The sequence below is a fragment of the Heliangelus exortis genome, chromosome 5, assembly GCF_036169615.1.
Source record: "Heliangelus exortis chromosome 5, bHelExo1.hap1, whole genome shotgun sequence".
NCBI lineage: Eukaryota > Metazoa > Chordata > Aves > Apodiformes > Trochilidae > Heliangelus > Heliangelus exortis.
The window spans coordinates 31,181,588-31,203,553 of NC_092426.1; the positions used below are offsets into that span (position 1 = coordinate 31,181,588).

At 35.4% G+C, this 21,966-nt stretch overlaps 1 protein-coding gene across 4 annotated transcripts in view; it reads right to left on the reverse strand.

The window, feature by feature from the left end:
- Positions 1 to 21,966, reverse strand: part of FMN1 (formin 1) — a 189,882-nt gene that overhangs the window by 95,523 nt on the left and 72,393 nt on the right. For all 4 annotated transcript variants that reach the window (XM_071744341.1, XM_071744339.1, XM_071744340.1 and 1 more), the window contains one exon: positions 15,444 to 15,505. In XM_071744341.1, coding sequence (XP_071600442.1) covers positions 15,444 to 15,505 — 62 coding nt within the window. The remainder of the gene's footprint in view (positions 1 to 15,443; positions 15,506 to 21,966) is intronic.

Here is a 21,966-nt window from a genome sequence, read left to right on the forward strand (position 1 = left end):
AAAACTTAGATAATGAAGTTGTATATCCTATAATATTTTTTTTAAATTAACTATTTGAATGTATCAGTTAGACATTTAGAATGTCTCACACAGCGTTTTTCCTAAGTTCTTTCCTTCCTTCCTTAATATTTTACAGCTACTCTTAATGATGCATTGTTACATTTAAACAATACATATTCATATACTAAGGAAATTGTTAGAAGTTCTGTTTCATTATAAAATGCATATTACTGTGAGATTAAGGACTTTGTCACAGAAAATGTAACAAAAGACAGAAAGTTTGATGCAGTTAATATGTCCAGCCTTTATTAAGACTTAAATGTCTGACTACTGTAAAAAAAGGACTGTCAGTATAACAGCACAATTTCTGTGACTTTTCTACCAGAAAGAACAAAGTAATGCCATGCATCTGGAATTCTGAAGTCACTAATTAGTTTCTCCTTCCTATGCCACCAATGCAGATGGATACAAAATAAAAGAAAACCTTGAATTTCTTGACTGGCATAAAGGGAAGGAGATGGTAAAGAAATTTTACTGCCTCTTCCCTCTTTCACCTTTTTGACTGTACAGAAATAATTGGTATTACAGAATTCATTTCATCGTTTTCCCCATCCTACCTGGAAGAAACACAGTCTAACCAAGATCAAGTTAAAAAAAAAACAACAAATAAGCATGTAAATGAACTGAACGAATGTATATCAAAAGTAATACACTTGATACCAGTAGGTATAAAAGCCAACCTAAGGATAAATTATTTTTGAGAAATGCACAATGATTCTGCATGTTCTGCCTGTTATTTCTGGTATTTTCTTATTCTTTGTTAGAAAAACTTCCAAACCAGCAAACTGCACTTCTCAGAATACAGAAAAATAATGGGAAACTGAGGGCAGTAACATAGTAATATCTACTCTCTCTCCTGAAAAAAACATTCAAATCAAGCCTGGCATTTTTAAAGTGAGTATTTAAATTGCCATAACCTTAGGTTTTCTTCTCTGTTTATGTGTTTCTAATATTCTTCCAACTAATTGTTCCAGTTTCAGTTAAAACTATTCTTGACCTAGCCAGTGTCATGTCACTGCAGAATTAGTTTGCATTTATTACACATTGTGAATTCTTCTTTTCTAGACTCAGTTCTGCACAAAAACCGTAAGAAACATTTATTAACATCTTCAGCTATTCTTCACTCTCCTGCCTCTGTAGAGCATTTCAGTTGTGTTACCCCTTTGCTATGGTCTCTGAACTCATTTTCTAGCAGTGAGGGTTTCCTCTTCATCTCCTATTTTATCTTCTATGCATGTTGAAATGTATACTACATGATATATTCACCATAGTCTTATCACTCTTCACTTTTATTATATTACTATAAAATTATTCTTCTAAACTAAACCCCATTGTTCAGCAATTTGATTCTTTATATATGTTTTCTGTCTTACATTCCTCCTTTTCACCATTTTCTATGACCCAGAATCAGTAACAGCCAGGCTACCACACTTTCCATTGCAAAACCTGTGTGCCTGTATCCAAAGAGAAGAGCATGTCAAAAGATCTGCAAGTTTCTGGCCAGTCTGTTTTTACATATTGAGTCAACTTACTGGCTCTACAAAGGTAATAAATAAGAAATAGCTAGAGGATGTTGTTTGCTTTGGGTTGTTTGGTTTTTTGTTTTATTTTTTTGGTGGATTTTTTTTTTTTTAGGGGTGGGGAGCTGTTGTTTGTTTTTTGGGTTTTGGTGTTGGTTTGTTTTTTTTTTTTTAGGGGGGGAGGGAGGGAGAGAGGGGAAGGGTTGTTTGTTTTTTTTAAATACATGTATCATAAATTAAAAGAAAAATAACTCTACAACTGGAACAATGGAATACAGTGGGAACAGGAATTGAACCAGCTTTTTTTTTTTCACACCAGTGCTATGCTTTCAGTGACCCTGGAAGTATAAAGGTAGCAAACACACCTCCAGTTTTGTCACTATAGAAAGAGCGTGAGTAGCCATGCAAAGCAGATCTATAACACAAGGGCTCTGCAGCTGTTTTCTGACCAGGAAAACAGTTTTCAAGTATTCAAGTATTTCAAGTAACTATTTCTTAGAAGATGTAAACCACCCCTCACGTTATGGATTGCACACAATTCTATAGGATTCTAAGATTCAGCATTTCCTCTTCCAATCAATGTGGATCTTCAGTTCCCTTTAATGTTGTCCTCTTTTCCATCCCCCTCACAGAGTGATTTCCACATTGCCTTAAAAGTTTATTTTTCTCATCCTGATTGCCTTATGTCTATTCTGTAAATGCTCCTGTAAAATTACATTCACCCAGGTTTTGTTTCCTGCATATAAATATATCCTCCCCTCAGTCTTTTCCCTATTAATAACTACCATCCAGCCATTTCAGATTACTCAAATTAACTAACTTGGAGAATTTTCTTATAGAATACATCACTCACAACTGCTCACCTCTAGCCCTTGCTTTTCTACAGCTCTCCTATTTATATGTAAATTTACTCAGAACCCTCTTAATAAGAGTAAATCCCCCTCCATAAATTTCAATAAAACACTCAGATAGAACCCTGATGCGTCCTAGAAATTTCTTGGTAATCTCTCAAAATCCCACAAACATTATTAATTCCTATATGTGAAAAAATATCTCTAATAATATTCATCATACTCCACAACTTAATCCTTTTATGGATCCTATAATGCTAACTTTAGCACTTGGTAAATCATGTACTTTACTGTGGCACCTCTGTGCACACACAGAAATCTCACTGGAATCTAAATCCTTCTTGAATCTGGAATATCTATCAGCAGAAAATTCTTAACACCTTGGAATCACTAACTTCTTGTCCCAGGCACATTTGCAAAGCGATGTCATCCCTTGTGATAAATCATAGGACCTCTAAAAAACCACACCAAATATTACTTAATAGAGCCACTTAATAAAGCACTTAATGTGCTTGAAGGACACGTGCTTGAAGACGTAAATTTCAGGTTTCAAATAAATAAATATTAACAGCAGATAATTTGGCATTTCATGTAGATTTTGCATGTTTGGTAGGTAGCTTATAAAGTTAACCACTAATACTAAAGTTTCTGTTCATTTCAATGAATATTTTTTTAAAATAATAAATCCATTAAAATATTCAACTGACAAAAAACAATATAAGCCTGTATGCAACTCAGGTAGGAGTGAGAAGGGACAGCTTTAGAATACCTTCTAGAACTTTGCAAGCAGTGTACAGCAGCAACAAGAGGTCATGTAGCATCCATGATGTGTCATGCCATGCAGAAAAGGAGCAATTCTTGCAAAAAGTGATTCTGTGTTTATTCTTCCTAAACGTAAATGTTGATCCTTCCTAAATGATTCTTCCTAGAAAAAACTCTTACCCCATTTGTAAAAAAGGGGTAGCCAGCTAAATTGAGACTTGCCTGTGAATTTCAAGGAAAATTTCTCTGATACTTTCACAGTCAATTTCCCTAATAAAATCTCTACATATTGTTACACTCTGTTTAAACATTTAATTTATGCAGAATGGAAAGTCACAATTCAGCACCTAACACATCAATAAATGTAAATTACATACAGCATACAACTTCTCTGATGCCAAGCTAATTAAAGAATGAAACCACCCATTATGTTAAAATTAATTTCAAACTTTAGTTAGAATCCAAACATGAAAACAACAGCCTTTTCTTGTCACAAACATTATACTTTCTTCCCTGCTCTGTTTCTCACTTGTAGCTGCTACCTTAGTGTTAGGACAGCCTAATAATATTGCTATTCAAACGTTTTATAATACAATATATATAAATATAGAACAGATTTTAAAATTCTATTTTAGTTTAGTTTATCTTTTGTTTTGATGGCAATCTACTTTAAAAAAGTTATGGCAATTCTTATTTGCCAGGGAAATTATTTGTACTGATACTTCTAATGATTGGCATATAAAATGTAAAAAAGAGACAAAAAAGGCTTAAAATAAGTTGAAGATGAAGTTTCAGAGACAAAAAGTACAGAGGCAGTATGGATCCAATAAGAAAACTGATTGTGGTAGAGAGCAAGTTGTCTCTGATCTTGGGAGAATGTTTTTGGACACCTAACAGCTTTTTTATTACTATGGCTGATTAAAATGAAAAGCCTTACTACTAAAATGTTCTTTTTGATGAGTTTTTTTGCCATGAACTATAGACCTTGCAGTCCAGTGGGATACAAATCCTTTGATCCTGTGCAGTCACATAAATTCAAAGTCGTAAAACAACATTGAATTTGATTTTATTAGTGTGGCTGATGTTGCCAGAATTGTAATGCAACCTTGTTTTTCTTCTCTTTTCTTTCTTTTCTTTTTGGGAGGGGGTAGAGAGGAAAGGAGAGTTTACTGTCAACATTGCTTCACAGTATAAAGAACTGATTTCTTTGGCAACCAGACTTCACGATTAAGCCATTATAACAAAGCTTTGTAATTACATAAGAAAGTAATTATATACATCCTATTCTGATAAACTGCAACCAATGATTTGGTTGAAGCAAAATTCAGCCTAAGTACAGCACATGGCAAACATTAAACAAAGATAAAGTGATGTATCTTTAGATGGAAAAAGAGCAACAATGAATACTACTTTTCAGTATTAAATATTTAGCCAAATAGTGCCATGGGTTTCCTTATAAGAATAAAATAACACTTCACTTTTAGAATTTCAAGATTTTCATTCTGTATTAACATACTTTCTATCTAAATATTCTGAAAACACCTACACTGAGGAGATGAGTAACTTCTACACCTACAGAGAGTTCACACATGCAATGACAAGAGCCAGGAGACTGAGGTGCAGAGAGCCATTCACTTCTTAGCTATGAAGACAAATTAATTTTCGGGGGGATTTTTGACATCAGATATCAAAATAATAATGGAGGTTCAACTTTACTTTAAGGAACACAATCGCCTAAGAGTCTGATGCTTAAAATTCCCACATTCCTTATGTGTTATGGAGAGGGACCAGAAGACATCAGAACAAATAGATTGCTTGGTGAAACAGTCCCTCCTTCAATGTAAAAAATATATTATACTAGGCAAAATACTACCTCATTTCCTACAGTAAAAGAAATGAAGGCAGAGGTTAATTTCATATTCAGCTTTGTATTCACAAAACAGTTTTAATTAAGTTACGCACTTCCTATGGAAGGACAAGGAAAGATCTATTCCTTCCTTCAAATCTTCATTATAGAAATGATGTTTTTGTATTTACAATATAAGACTTGCTTCAGCTAGGATGACTGAAGAGACAATTCTAACTGCAGATATCTTTGTAAAGACGATGTATATGAGGAGATCCTATACACACAAGGTTCTCTTTCATGCTTCTATCTTAGTTTAACCAGGAAGGTTCCAATTCTGCATGTACTATCATAAATTTCAGTGGTAAAAACAGGAGACAGCCTTTAAATATTCACCAATCCAGTAATAATCTGGAAGAAGACCCAACACTGTTTTTATAACTTGTCTTCTTGTTAACACTGTAGAGGTATCTATGCTGCCACTTAGCAGATAAAGATACCAGTGCACTTAGACAAGACTCTCTGGAGTTCATAAGAACAGAAGTATATCATCAATTATGGAAATGATTCGGTAACTCTGTAAAAGACATCCCTACTATATGCTAATTATTCACCATTTCATTATTCTAGATGTTCCTATTATAGATTTGAAAAAAAAATCCTGCACACACAAAAATGTGTTACAAAACCAGCCTTGCTCAATTACTAAAAGTATGGTTGCCAGAGCAACTTGAATTTTTTCCCTCTCTGTCCATGTTCCCATGCAGTGCAGCTACTCAGAATTTTTTTCTTTGACAGAACTCATCCAGTGAACACGATGGGAGTTCTTCCAGACAGTACTTCAAAAATGTATTATGAAAACCTTTTAAGACTTCTGGATTACGTGAGTTGAAGTGTAAAGATATATATGGAACAAAACATGGAACCTCAGGAAGAGACACAACAGAACTATAGTGATGTGACAATGCTGAGCTGGAAAAGTACATTATACACACGCTAAAACAGCTAATTCCTGCAAGATTAATCACAAGTCATTTTATTCAGTGTTTCTCAAGCAGTAACCAATGATACACCTACCAATGAGAGCAATGATTATTTTCTAAGCAACCACCTTGAGATTCTGCGATCCATTTTATAGTTGCAAGCTAAGTCAGAAATGTACTGTGATATGGACATGTATGCAAATGTAACCTTCCCAATAAATCTTGTTATATCTGTGCATAACATATGAAAAATAATAGCACATGCCTATCTGAACACATATTGTAAAATCCAATGCGTACCTCCCCACAAATGAAACCATCTATAGTCCGATCACATTTGGTTAATAAACAAGGGATGGTATTACTCATTGACTCCCCCCAAAAAAAAACAAAAAACAAACAACCAAACCCAAGTACTGAATAGACTGCATTCATTTGAGGACCCATAATTCTGGGGGAAATTGCCCACATATGATTAGAACCCGAATTGGGATGCCCAGATCCAAGACTGTAATTTATCTCCTACAGTTCTCTGTCTTAACTTCCAGATCACTTCTTTCCCTGCCCAGCTTACCAGTCTTGTCCTAGTATCTCTACTTAGGATTTTCTACCTAAAACTTTACCTCTCACATCTCCATATCTTTCTGGCTCTTGTAGTCTGCTTCAAATTCCAGTGGCTTTTCTTTCACATTGTCTCACCATCAAAAAAGAGGTCAGAAGATAGGCTACCTTTCCATTTCAAAGAACACTTAGAAGGGTGAACCTCACCTAATGAGTAACTTGTGGCACCCATTAAGCAGTGGAACTTAATTTTGCTCCAGTGATACTTTAGAACAACTTTGGTGGCTTCGGCACCTTTGGTGGCTTTGTGAAAAATGGCATGTTAAAAATTTGGTCAGCATTTGAAGATGCAATAGGTATAATGAGCAAAGTCAGAAAATACTAAAATCTTTATTGACTGAAGTCTTAACTGAATATGAGAAAAAAAATATTTTTGTTTCAGAAGTTTCAACTTCCAATTTCAGATAGTTTTCTCCCTATTAGCAAAATACTCATCCTTGCCAAATATGTCCTTGTTCTAAAAACAGAAATTTTATAGCCAAAATTTTTAACTACAGAAAATTATGTATTTAATTCAGACAAATGATTTACATTTATTAGGTTCAAACAAACATCTGGTTCCGGAAATTTCCAAAAGCAGGTAATTTTTGCAAGAAGGCAGGGGGTGCATGCTTTCAAAATCCAAATGGTAATCCAATGGTACTTAATTTTTAGTAGCTTTTATACTCCCACCATCACACTTCACTTGGTTTCATTTCTAGACAATTGTTTCCACAAAAGCCACAGAGGTCTCCCAAATCCATCGTAATAAAATGTCATCGTGTTCATGGGACACGTTCTACCTCATTCTCCTGATCACATGGCAATGGAAGGATGGAATGCAATGATGGAATAAATTAACTTTCACAAACTATGATAGATAAAGGATTTGATAATGAATTTTTTAGAGGGGTTTCATTTTAGACCTAATTAAGCAGAGTGTTTTGTTACGTGTCTAAATTTGGGCAGGAGCTTGGTCCTGTTGGAAGTTTTTAGGCAATAAATTATCTTGTCAATCTCCATGAGCATTAAACCACACAATACCATGTCCATGTCCATTAACTGAGAATTAAGAGGTTTTCGCTGTATCCAATATATGGAATATGGTCTGTGGTAAATTCTTAAATAAACAGGAGAAGTCTTGGATCAACTTGTGGAATTAAAAGCATCCTACAGCAGACATGAGGTCTAAGTTCAAGTTCTAGCAGTGAAATTGTATTGATGAAAATAAAAGAGAGGCAATGTAAGACATGGAAAGTAGCAGTAAAAAAACCCAGACAGAATTAAAGGTTTTCCTGGATATTCAAGCTATCTGATAAGAAAATGATCACAATTTAAACATATGATTAAGGGAAAATAAGGATGAAAAGCATCAGCTGCATTAAAAATTAAAAAGAAGGGGGAGAAATTTTCTTAATGTAAATATCAGAAAGCAGGAGAGATATTTAAAACTTCATTGATTACAGAGTATGGGATGAACAGAGGCATTCTAATGTGCCAGTTTTTATAAGATAATTAAGCTCTGAACTGGGGAATATCTTCATACAGCACAAAGAATCATTCCAAGTTTCCTCTCTGCTTGAAGATGCAATTGTCAGTCACTTGTCCCAAACAGAATAAAGTGTTTCTTGCCAGCTCTTTGTGTGCTTGCATGCGTTCTGCAGAAAGTTCTTGTTTTATTGCTCAGGTCTTTGCTACCATTCCCTAATCTGCTCCTCCACCTTCTCTAGCACTGCCCACGCACATTGTTCATTACAGGGGGATTATTCTCCTGCTGGGATTTTCTCCTTCACACTGAATACAGATTTTAAAAATAATCCTGCTCCCATTGTCTGAATAATCCTGCTCCCATTGTCTGGGAGCCTTAGGTGTACTGCAATTGATAGTTTAATACAAGAGATTTCGTTTCATTCTCTTCTTTCTCACATTTTAATGCTTTTCTCAATCTTTATATTTTCACTGCCCTTCATTGTAGAGAGGCTTTGCAGTGAACAGGAAGAATTCCTTTATGAGTAGTAGCCAAGTACACAAGACAGAAGTTTCATAAATACACACAGAACACACACCCTGGTGAAACCATGCACGTAGCAGCTAAGCACAAAAGACCAAAACATTTCAAGTTAAGTGAGAGCAGTATCAATAATTAACCACAAGCTGGGAGACCTTTATCAGTAACACCACATGGAAATGCTGCCAAGCCTGAACAGCTCATTAGGAAAGACTGACTAATAAAGTCTTGCTGACCCTGGCTGCTCCTTTGAGCCACAGCTCCAGCAGACAGAAACATCCATGATTCAGATTTTCTTCTATTTATGCATTCTGGGACAAGAAAATGCAGCAAAGAATGCACAAACCAGTTAGCCACCTTACTGATGGTTCATCTTGTTAAGATTAAAACCAGCAATCTCAGCATCCTGAAGCAAAATTTTATTACCAAATTCATCATATTATCCACTTCTAGATGCTATTTTGTTAAATACTGTGGCATGATATGAAAGCTTTCAATGATCCTCACCATCGGTCTCCACATTTTAGTAGCAGGTTTCAAAACAGTGATTTTTGACAAGCTATGAAATCACAACCCTATGCAAGAATTCAGATGTGCATGCACAAAACTGAGGGGAAACAAAACATAATACACTCTTTTCTCTAGAAAGGCATTATATAGATAGCTCCCTAAGGGCGTCGAGCTCAAAAATTTTTCAATTGAATCTATTAAAAAAAATTGCACTTTGATGTAGTAGACTAATTGCAAAGGAGATTTTGAAAAATCCAAATATATTAAAATGTTTTGATTTGGTGTTAAAGCATCTAATTTCTGAAGTGTAAATGAAATTTCACTTTTACATATAAGTAAAAGACACTTAAAAAGTGAAATCTCCTACTTCCATAAAACACCTCTTTTGATAAGCATTCTGGCATACAACAACTTCCAGCATTGCCTCCCACAATCAAATTACAAGCTTCAAAATGTAGCAAGGAGAGAAAACAAAAGGCCAGAGAAGGACTGGGTGAGAGATGTAAAAACATACGTAAGAGAATGAAACCATCCTCACATAAGTAAAATATTACTTCATTCAGTAATTGAGAAAATGTTTTTATGCTCTTGTGGTCTCAGAACAAAATAAAAACGAGCAATTGTGTGATTATGAGACATCTGTGATTGGTGCTATCACTTTCTCTTTCACACTCCTTTTTCTTTCACATATTTGAGCCTTTATCTATGGTGCTTTGAGGCTTTGAGGTTTATATTATAAAATTGTTTTCAAAGTTAAGCAAGTTCTTCTATAAAAAGGTCTTTCTGCTCCTACATTTCCGCTCTTGAAACCTTTGCAAAAATGAAAAAATGCAAACATTATTAAGGAGACCAGAAAGGTCACCATGGCAGCCTATGGTGGGGCTTCTCTAAATGAGGCCTGTGTGTCTTTCATAATGTCATGGGCAGTTTTATGTCAACTGCATTACACTTCCCTCTACCCTAAGCTTCAATAATAGGTTTATAAGTGTGTTAGATTCAACCGCAGGTACTTCTACATAAAATTTTCAATGAGGTACTTTGAAAGATGCTGAAATATTCTTTTGTAACAATACTGTATAATTAACAAGCTAGCTATAGTTTATGTTTTACTGTTATTAAATATCTATTATTTCTTACAGAGTATATTATATACTGCACACCATAGAATATATAGCAATCTTATTACAAAAAAAACGTGATTAATGGCTAAAGACAGTATTATTTTCAATTTTGGAACATGTAAAAGATATAGTGAGTTGGTGAAAATCTCATAATCTGGATCAGAATGAGAGATCCATGCACTGAGTACAGTTATAGGACAACTTAGAACTCTGACTCCATCTTCCAAAAGCATTATTAAACTTCTTTGTAACCAAAGAAGGGATATTTGCTATCCTTGTGTAAAATAGAAGGTAAACTTAGGGAAAAAATAACTTACACCTTTGCATCTTTCCTTTCAGAAGTCAGTAGTTCACTTAGAATATTTTGATTTAATGTTAAGTCGTTGTCATCTACTCAGTTGGTTATTAAATAATGCAGACTTTGTTCTGTTGGGAAAAATCTGATTAAGATGGCAACAGCTACTGCTTACCTATTGAGCAACTTTGATTCTGGTTCCATAATGTGCAAGCTAATTTCTGACCTAAAATTGAGACTGTTCCAGCCCCACAAACAGTGGGCAGGGTGTTACCACAACATATCCTCTCACAGCCTAGAGGGAAGGATGACATTTGCACACATAGAGATGCTGTGACTCCTTCTGAAAGACTTTGCTGACATCTAGCGGCACAAGCAGGAAAAGTGAAAAATTCAACAGTGAACAATTTAATTACTTAAAACTATATAATTTTTTTTTACTAACAGTTGAAGAATTAAATAAATGCTTTGAACACAGGAACTAATAAATGTAGTTAAGGTTAAATGACTAAAAACTAAGTCTCTAAAACTAGTCTATAAAAACTGCTATCCTTACTGTATTACCCTTTCTAAAGATTATCTTCATGTGGATGATTCAGTTAAAATTAGGTGCATTAATGAACCCACTAATGGGTGTTACACAGAATGATATGGTGCAGACTCATAAGTAACTTGGTGCAATACTTGTCAATTGAATTTAAATAATACACATACTACTTTACTGAAATAGATTTCAAGTGACATCAAAATAAGGATTAAAGTTTCAAGCTACCGTGATAAGAAGGATGGCAACATAAAAAACCCCACAACACTGTCATTCACCCTCCCTATCCAGGGATGGTTTTACATCCTTCAAGACTGCTGCATTTTCTGCAACTTCAGCTGCCTGCAGCATCAGTACGTTCAGACTGGGGGTATAGGTAAAGCCCTGGTTGTACTCTGGGTGTTCCATATCCAGTTAATAGGAAATGAACATAGCAGTAATAAATCTTAAAAGAATAAAATCCATTAGAAATTTCATAAATATAGTCAAGCAAAAATAACTTCCAAAAGAAACAGTACAAAAGTGTAGGACACTTTGTATTGCTGAAAGGTACACAGATCTCTTTTATAAGCCACTATAAATAGGTTTCGGGGGGACAGATTCTGGATAACTTTGCTTGCTTTCACTCTCAGCACAGTTTAATAATTTTTTTTTTTTGAGAACTTTCCCCTACACATACCTTCCATGGCTCCTTAAGATTTTTCTAGGCATTTTAGAAATAACAAAGAATAAGGGTCTCATTCCTATTTTTTTTTACAGAGAAGGTATGATTATCAACCTTCTTCATAAATAAAAGATAGGAGGTTTGGACCATTTTCAAAAGAGCTGGTTCAGAAAAATTTCTGTCTGTAGGTTCCTTTTAGCATGCAGTACAAAACCACATTTAACCCAAGGATTTCCAATAGCAGGGGTATCTACCACCATATGTTTCCCCTATATGCTTAAAGAATAAAATGCAACAAGTTATTACATTAAATCACACAACACAATTTTACTTCCCTATACATTCCCATATGAAGTTTTATAATGTAAACTTCCAGATGTACAGCCATATGTTGTAATTCATATTTTTTAATCTTAAAATACATCTGTCCCTTCCATCAAGTAATGAAAAGCCGCAAAAAAGAGAATATACAGAAAATGTCTGATCTTCTCTAACACATTCCATTTTTACCAGTGCAAATGCTGGTAATAAAGAAAGAGCAAAAATCATGTCCCTTTGCAGTTATATTTAAATATTACAGACCGAAGCAATTTCAGGGAACAGCAGTAAGTTTTAAATTAATCATGAAACTCAGAAAAATTCCTTTGAAATTAAAAGCAAAATAATAAAGGCTAACAAGAGAGATGTGAAGAAAAAATTCTGTTCTTTAAAGTGTTTGAACTGCAGAGACACAGGAGAAAAAACTTCTTAAAGCAGACAGGCTATAAAAAAAGGAGAACAAAAATGTGAAATGACACCCTTTCACTTAGAAAGCTACTAAAACAGAGAAGCAGAATTAATAATCTATGATTTACCAAAGCAGCAGGACCAACTCTCAGATTTCACCAAATGTAAAAAAATAACATCCTGCAGTCAGATTTGACATTCAGTTCACAGAAGTAATAACTTACTGTTACTCTTCATTGCACACATGGCATATAAAGAATATAGGAATTAAATATTACCAGCTTATATGTTTTTTACATTATTACTCTGGCACTAGATAGAAGTTTTCACACAGCATCCCACACATTTCAGAGAAATGAACAGCTCCAAAATAACTGTACAAACAAAATGCATCCATGATGGGTCACACTCTACTACAAGGAATTCACTGTCAAGGACATGCAGAAAAAGTAAACAGGAAGACTACTTGGCATAGCATTCAGAAGCCATGGAAGCATATGATGCTGTAATTTATTCATCAGTACAAAATACCATAACCTGTGGTTGGGTAGGGCAGACTCTGCTACAGGAAACTCTCAAGCAGTATTTGCTGGAGCTGGTATACTGGGTAACAGTTCTCAGAAATTTAGAACTGGCTGATGCCCAAAAATCAAGCAGCACACTGCAAAGAAGGGGAATGGAGACAGGGGTAATAGAAGTAACAAGGAATAGGCAATGAAGATACCCAGACTTGCCAAAAAACCACCACAACAAATCAAACTAAAAAGCACCATAGAGGAAGAGGATATTACCCTTACACTCCATACTTCTTATATGTGGTTTCTAAGCATCCACTGCTGGTCACTGCTGGAGGCAGGGTATTTGATTCAACAGGCCTTTGGTAAAGAAGTTTTTATCTCCTTCAATATTGAAAACCAAAAAGTCCAATTGTAATTTACAAACTTACAAAGAGAACTCAGTGCAAGGTCTCCAGTAACTCCAAAACAGAAATCTAGAAATCTTGTTTGAATTATGCCTTGCATACAATAAATGTGAGTATTGTTTTTCTGATCATCACAATGCAGACCTTATACTTCACTGTTATTACCTAAAAGGCCTACCAAATAATCACATCACATTTTCTGGTTTGCCTTTGGAACAACACAGTGCAAAGTAAAACAGTATCAAATATGAAAGTAATTGCCAAATTGGAAACAAGAAACAAGGAAAGTATAAGAAAACATGATCTGTATGACATAGCTGCTAGGGGTGCATAAGTCTTCTTCTAATCATGGACAACAAATAATTGCATTTTAGCTCATTTTTAATTATATGCATATGTGTAATTTAAAATGGTGAGATTTTATGGTGTTGAAAGTTACATCACAATGTCACTTTTCTGGAAGCAATCCGTTCACAATTTCCTTACTACTAAGCAAGCTAATATGTAAATAAAATTAATCCTTAAGTCATGATGACATTCGAGGAAAACACCAACCATCCAGATAAAAAATTAAAACCTGGTTTAATAGAGAACACTTATATCATTCAAAGTTATGAGTGGCAAATAAATTAATTTACTGTTTTTCATACAAAATTTGCAAGAGGAACATTCTTCTAATAAAAAGATTAAATAGGAGTGATGTGTGATTTTTCCTGGCTGCCTGCCAGTACCTGTTTCCTCTGTCTCTACTACTAAAGTTGCTGGAGATGCCCACATTTTCCTCTCACTAAGAATATGTATTGTCTCAAATACACTCCCCAAAATTAAGAAATCCCTCTTGCATCCACCTACTGTTCTTGTGTGGGAGAGTTACAATAGTCCTTGTAAGAGTTAGTATTTTAATATTTATTGCACATTACTATTGCATTTGCTTTAGTGCTAGTTTGTACTTCCCTGTGGTGAACTTTAAGAGATGCTGCACAAGGCAGAGACACTTTGCCTGTCTGGCCCACTCTCAAGCTGCTACCACCATTACATCCCTGTCTACTCAAAGACCTCATTAAGCTTTCTCAAATTCACAGGTTTTATGTTCACTATGTCCTGACCTCTGTGCAGACACAAACACAAATACTCTGCAATGCAAATACTGTACTTGATGATTGCTCTATGTGTCTGTCTAATGATAAGGTCAAGACACCAATATCCCAAGATACTGGATTATCAGACTCTGTTAGTATATTGGGGTTTTTTTGCATTGTATTTGTGTTAATGAGAACAAAGAAAATGTAGAAAGTTTTGTACTTGATGACTTGTATAGCAAGTATTTAGCAAACAGACAGTGCAGCTATGCTTAAGGATGTATCACAAATGGTGAGAAAAGGAAGATGCTGTTAAATTTTAGTTAAACTAGGACTGCTCAACAAATTTACTTTAAGCTATACTGCCACTTAAGCTCCTGCTTTTACGATGAAAACGCTTCCTCATATTTCACTTTGCTTAACAGAGTCAATCCTGCCAAAAGAATGTGAGTTCTAATGTTAACTTCTTTATTTCTAATTTTGATAACTAGACAGTTGGTCAAGTTTACACTTAACAACCAGACACCAATAAATTGTTCAATACGAAATGTCAGATTCTCACAAATGGAATTACCATACTTATTTTTCAGTCTCAAATGACAGAAATCTGCTTCTACAGTATTACTACTGAGAAAGAGTGAGTAGTTAAGTGCCAGTACCTTATTACAATAAGGAAATGTAAAAGTATTGCACTACTGAGTTAAAGGGAAGAAAAAGTGTACAACAATATAGAAAACCATAAAGAAGAAACCTGTAAAGCTGCTTTTTGTCATCATACATGACTGCATATATGGATTTTAACTACTTTAATTTTAAATGAGTTGCCAGCCAACAGAAAATAACTTCTAAAAAGAAACAGTTCCTTTCTTAACAGTGTATATTTTTGCACTACTTAAACCTGTAAAGTACACTCAAGATGGGGAAAGAAAAGAAAAATATCACAAAAGCATACCTTTAATGTTTCAATTTCTTCTTTGTGTTCCCTCTTTAAATGCAAAATGGCAGCTTGGTACTCTGTAAAAAATAAAAAATAAAAAAAAAAAAAAAAAAGGTATATTTGATTAGAGTCAGAAAACAGAGTGCCATCTTTGGCACAGTATAGTTCATACAGCACCACCAAGTCCAGAATGCAGATGTACTCTCTCAAGTAAAAGACCTTTACCAGTGGTGATGGAAAAGCAAATCTGAACACAGTTACTAGAATTATTCTCTAAGACTCCATGACCAGATTTTTCCATGGTGTTTCTGAAAACAGAGGATAAAGTGGTTTTTCATGAGGACTTCATGCTGAGAGAGGAAAATGGGGGCAAGACACATCAGGCTAAACTATCAAGAGGAAACTTTTAATTTTACTTAGCTTTGCAGATAAATGTAGAGCTGATACAATACTGTGACAGACACATGCATACACACACAAACACCTGAATTCTAAAAAAAAACAACAAACAAACCAATCATGCACTACATAAAATTATTTCAACTGAACTGTAAGCCTACAATGAGTAGACACAGGCAAACAGGGTAAAAAGAGCAATCACAAATACAAACAAAATCCTTAAAAAGTACCCAACAGCAAGAGATACAAAGAAGCCCTTGTCTTAATTCTATCAGATGAAGCTTAATTACAGGCCTTAAGTACCTTCACAGGGCACAAAATAGCTCTTCTGTTTAGTGAGATTTCAACAATATCCAGAGGTATAACAAAATGGAAAGCCTGAAACCTAGAGTCAGATAAATTTAAATCAGCAATCAAAAAATGAAGATGCTGGGCACTGATTACACAGGTTCAGTGGTGGCTGTAGATTTACCAAATGGACCTCTACAACCTGGGTCTCATGACATGGTTTTCCTCAGTTCATACCATGGTTACATTTGGCAAGATGAAGAGAAGACAGCTGTACAAGGATTTAAGAGAAATCTGTCTTCCTACAGACTTTGGCACAGAAGCTACAGCCCTCCTAACCAAGCAACTGAAGTTCATTCTTAGTCCATCAAAGCCTGACTCCCATCTGCTTCTAAATCCAAGTTAATTCTAAAGTATATTTCCAGTTCCCTGGCTTGTTTTTTTATTCCTTGGCTTAAAAAAAAAAAAATTAAAAAAAAAATAAATTGGTTGTATGTTGTGTGGTCTCTGGAACAGTAGAGCCAATAAAGCACCATTAGAACATCAAAAGCATGGGCCAAAGCATGAGACCAGTAAAATAAACTAGTGCTTAAGGTTTTTTGTTTTGGGGTTTTTTGGTTGGGTTTTTTATTGTTGCTTGTTAGTTTTTTCTTGACAGATCACATGAAGGAACGATAACCTGAAATCATCCTGAAATCTGTAAGATTTCGAAGCCTTTAATGCAAAGGTTTTGGGTTTTTTTGTTTTTTTTTCCAAATGCAGGTAAAGCTGTATGCAAGCATCTGAATTAATATACAAAGTTAAAATAATCATAAGATATTTTGCATGACACAAAATAAAAAAAATGGGTGATTCCAATTAGCAACAGTATCTAAACTCCTTCATTTCTAGATGAGACTCTATTAGAGCTTTCCAGCATGCAAAAATTGCCTGACTGCTCTCCTGGAATCACAACAAATTAGGTCTGTGGACTTCTAGATTTTCTGCTGTTAGTTCCTTTGGCTGGTATTTCCCCTGGACAAAGAACCTGGTTATCCACCAGTCATCTAAAGAGGACACAACAAAATAGCTCCCTCAGGTCTCCAGAAAAATCCCTGACCCTACTGGCACTTTAGCTGGTTAAGCACACACTGAATTTTCAGGGCATGAACCTTATGAATGTTCTGACCTTCAAGTTTAGTCCTCGAAGGTCAGATGATAACTGAAGCAAACAACAACCTTTGAAATGTTGCCAGCAGTGAGTTCTTTGGCTAACAGAAGGACACAGATGCACCTTAACAAAAGATCTGCTTTCTATGTGGGTTTGCCCAGCCCTTAGCATTGTTTGGGATTTGGATAGACCTGCACTGGCACCAAAAGTGGACTTTTCACCCTTGCTAAACATTCCCAACACTTCGTTGCTTATTTTCTTCTCTCAGCACAAGTGTTGATGCATTCATAAAATGATGGAAGAACGCTCGTGAATGAAACCTAACACAGCATTAAAAGTTTACGAATTTTTTAAAGATTAGGTGCATGTAATTTTTGTGTCAGACATTTTGCAAGATACCATCATTTTACATTTTTTAAGTTGGTGTGTGTTTTTCATTACATCTCCTAGCCAAAAGCTCCAAGAAGTGTTTTGTTTAATCTTTGTTCTAAAGCAGAGGTAAGATGGAGTAGTAATTCTCTAATCATTTACTTACACCTTAAAACTATGTTCAGAAAGTACTAAATTATAAGAATTAATAAACCTAATTATTTAAAACACTGCAACTGCATAAATACAAGTGTATCATGACTTGTACTGCAACCTATTTAACAGACTGTCTACTATGCAACAAACTGACCTTCTATAGCATAAGCTTCCATTGTTTCTTTTTACCACTGTATTTCTTTTTTAACTGTAAACTATTGGATAGAAGCTGACATCTGGCAAAGTACCTTCTTAATGCTTTTCACACCAACATTTATTTTTATGTGTAAGTTATTATAATGAAAAAGAGAGCACATCACAACTACAGTTTTGTGTAATACCAAGTAACTCATTGTGTTCCTTTCCTGTTTTTTTGTGAAGTCACCTTAATTTGGTATAATTCTACATGGATAGTTAACATCCAAAGCAGATAACCTGCACATACAGAAATGTCAATCTCAATCATTAAAACAGTGAAGTATCTGGCTAGAAAGAATAACTGAATCCATATTATTAAAAAAATCAGTTCCTGAACATACTAGCAACAGAGCAACAAAATCTTATTATGCAATGGTGTTGGGATGCTGCTTAGAATGATAAAATCACAGCAGCAAAGTGACATGTTAACATGTCAATAATGACATGTTAAGGAAAGGAACTGTACTATACAAAAATATAGGTCAGGCTTTATAAATTACTAAATTCTTAATTTCCATTTAACTCAAAACGTATTCCTCTCTACTACAGAAACAACCCAGAAATACTGTAAACTCTAAATTATCAGTGAGTGACTTCTCTATGTAACAAATTAACTATGCCAGAATTTTAAAAATCTGACCTGGTTCTGTGTGTAGCCAGCCTGATTCTCCCCTAATCACTGGAGCTCAGTCTTATTAGGTATGTGGGGAATTCTCAGAGCCAGCTGAGATACACAGCTACAACTGAGCTGCATGGCCTTCCCTTTCCTGGTGCTGCAACACCTTAAGGACCTTAAAGATGGACATGGACATAAAGCTTTGAACCACAGAATGGTTGAGCTTGGAAGGTACCTCTTGAGAACATCTTGTCCAAGTGCCCCCTAGAGTCGGGACTGTGTCCAGACAGCTTTTGAATACTTCATGTTTATCTGTCCTCATCCTCTTCACATCCTCTCTACCTCTTCTTTACACCCTACCTTAGAGCTGACCTTGTGTCACAAGGTTACTCTTTACTGCATTCCATGCTGGTACCTCCCCTACTCTGTGTAATGTTGGGAGAAGGGGTGTGGGGTGTGTGTTGGTATTTTTGGAGATTTTGAAATCTTTCATTATGCTGCATAGCAGACTGTTCAACCATCCTGTTGTACTTGCTTGGTCTCCAAACAGCCTGTTGGGAAGACACTGGTTGTAGGGCATAAGTAATGTAGTTATCCCTAATGCAGATACAGCTCAGGAGGGCTTTTGAAACAAACAAATTAGATACAAATCAGATGGCAAGTGCTCCTATCCTGAAAAATCACCACAAGCAAATTAGGGTTCCACTACTGATAAAGCTGTTTAAAATGTTTAAAGGTACAAACAGCAAATAAGCAACAAAGTAAACTCACTGCACAGATTCAACTCCAACTGTCTCTAACTCTTAACTTTCATTTACGACTCCCAATTTAGTATTTTTTTCCTTTAAGAGCACTCCGTCTCAAGAAAAAAGTTATTAAAGGATGAATTCGGTGCCCCTTTAGTTATACTCTTTACTCATGCAATCTGATGCTTCCTTCAGTCAATAATTATAACCCACTGTAGATAAAGCAGATTTTCATAAATCTGGATGTTTTTTCTAAAATAGTTATATAAAGCAGATATACATTATAAAGCCTTAAATAAATACAAAAATATTTTTTACGTCTCCTGGTAGTTAGCAATGTATTTTAAAATATCATCTTAATGAAAATGGTTCACTAAAATACATTTTTAAAGTAACGTGGAAGTTGGCAAAGTCTATTGGAAGCTAGTACATTGGAAGGCTAGGCCTTGGTGAAAAATAAAGATATACAGTGACGTAGTGCAAAGATTCCCTTTCCTATGCTGTTGGTGGAAAAATAAATAAGCTAGTAATTGTAAAACCAAAACCAAACCAAAAAAACCACCAAACAACATAAAACTCCTTCCTAGGAAACTTCAAATTTCCATTTACTCCCATGTTTTGCCAGCTGGTAGGTAAGACAGCTCTCTAATGCAGTCTTGCTAATGATAAGGATTTATCAGACCAAAAATCTACCTCGACCTCATTATCATCAGAATGATAATGACGACAAAATGACCCTTCCCCTCCACCACTTTTCTGCACTTTCACCCTTTGCTTTCATTCTTTCTGCCTCTAGGACTTGCATTACATACTTTGCATCCAATGTGCAACTTACACCAACATTAAACAGTAAAGATTCCCTCTTCACACAGAAGTAGGATATGGAGATGCCTGTGGTCTAGATCAAATCACTTTTCCAAGTTCCAAGTTCTATCCAGATCCCTTTCAGAAGAATAGTTATTATCCAATGAAGGCACCTGGGGCTTAGCCACTCTAATCAGATTTTGCAGAAAACCTGCTGCAAGGCATAATAGGGAAAAAATAGCTACATATATAAAACATGTAGCTTCAGGAAGATAAACTCTTTGTAGATCTTTAAGGCAGCAGAATGTCAGAAAAGGAGCTAGAATTCTTACCAGAAACTCATTTGGTTTCCAGAAGACACTCCAATGTGCAGTGAATAAAGCAAAAGCTGCTTACCTTGGGGATTAGCCATGTCACATATTCCTAATTTACAGAGGTTTGGGGTCACAATGCAAAGTCTATTTTGGTTCCTGTTTTTACCAGCCCCTGAAGAGAAATACTGAGAACTGCAACAGTGCAGAGTAATGTGACTGTGAAATAAAAATAATGCAGTTTCATAGGGGACAAAATTATACCTCTGTTGAAATCAGCCAAAAGCCTATTTCACCTTGGATCCTCTTAGAGTAGACAAAAAGGTGATGTGAAAAAAATTAGAACCAGAAAAAAGGGTGCAGTACATTTCCAGTATGCTCTTCCAGCAACCTGATTTGCAATTCAAGAACTTTCTAAACCAAAGTAGTTGTTTGCATATTTAATAGCATGCAAGTGGATTCCTCTTCCATGAATGTGCATTGCTGATTTAAAAACTCCTGCAAGCAGCAAAGAATTAACTGCATGTTAGGGAAAGACCCTTTTCTTTATCTTGATTCAGCACCTGTTAGGTTCAGCTGATGCTTTTAATCCCTGTGCTAGAAGCAACAGTGAACACCTGATCACCATTCACCCATTTGCTGTTTTTCTTAGGATTTTCTAGGTCTCCATCAAACATCCCCTTAACAGATTCCTCTCCAGCTGACAGAGTATTAGTCTACATAGGCTTTACTCATAAGAAACAAGTTCAAAGCTGTTGATCAAAGTACCTGTACGTCCCTGAACCTGCTACAGTTCCACTGTAATGTCTCTCTTCCATTTCCCAATAAATTAAAAAGGTGGACATTTGCACAATGGCACTGTGATGATTTTAGATTTTATCTTCTGTTTCCTTCCTTCTACTTCCTACCACTTCAGTTGCTTTTTGATCACTGCTAAAGCACTGACCTGAAATTTCCCAAGACCTATTTTAACATTAAGGTCTTGTTTTAGAAAAATAATAATCAGATCAGAGTTCATTACTCTCTATAGGTATTTAGGATTTTTTCCTTAAGTGTTCATCTTAATAGTTCTGTATTTTTTTATTTCCTTTTATTACACAGTCCCACAATCCTAGCTACTTTTTAAATCTTTTTATTTAAATTATAATGAAAAAATACCTGCTTTCCTATGAAATAATGCTAAATTTGCATTCAGGTTTTACCTTCACTACTCTTACCTATTTCATACCAGCAAGCTTCCTCTTCTCAAGTCTCACTCTTCCAGTTCATTCATGAATATGTGCAGAGTGTAGAGCTGCAGTGTTTGAACCCTCAGCAAGTCTGGTGACGATAAAAACCTGAGAGGAGTGGCTGGTAGGCTGGAGAGCCTTGCTGACACGCAGAGGGACCTCAGCAGGCTGGAGAAATGGGCTGACAGGAACCTCAGGAAATTCAACAAGGGGAAGTGCAAATTCCTGCACCTGGGGAGGAGCAACCCCAGGCACCAGTGAAGTGGCTGGAA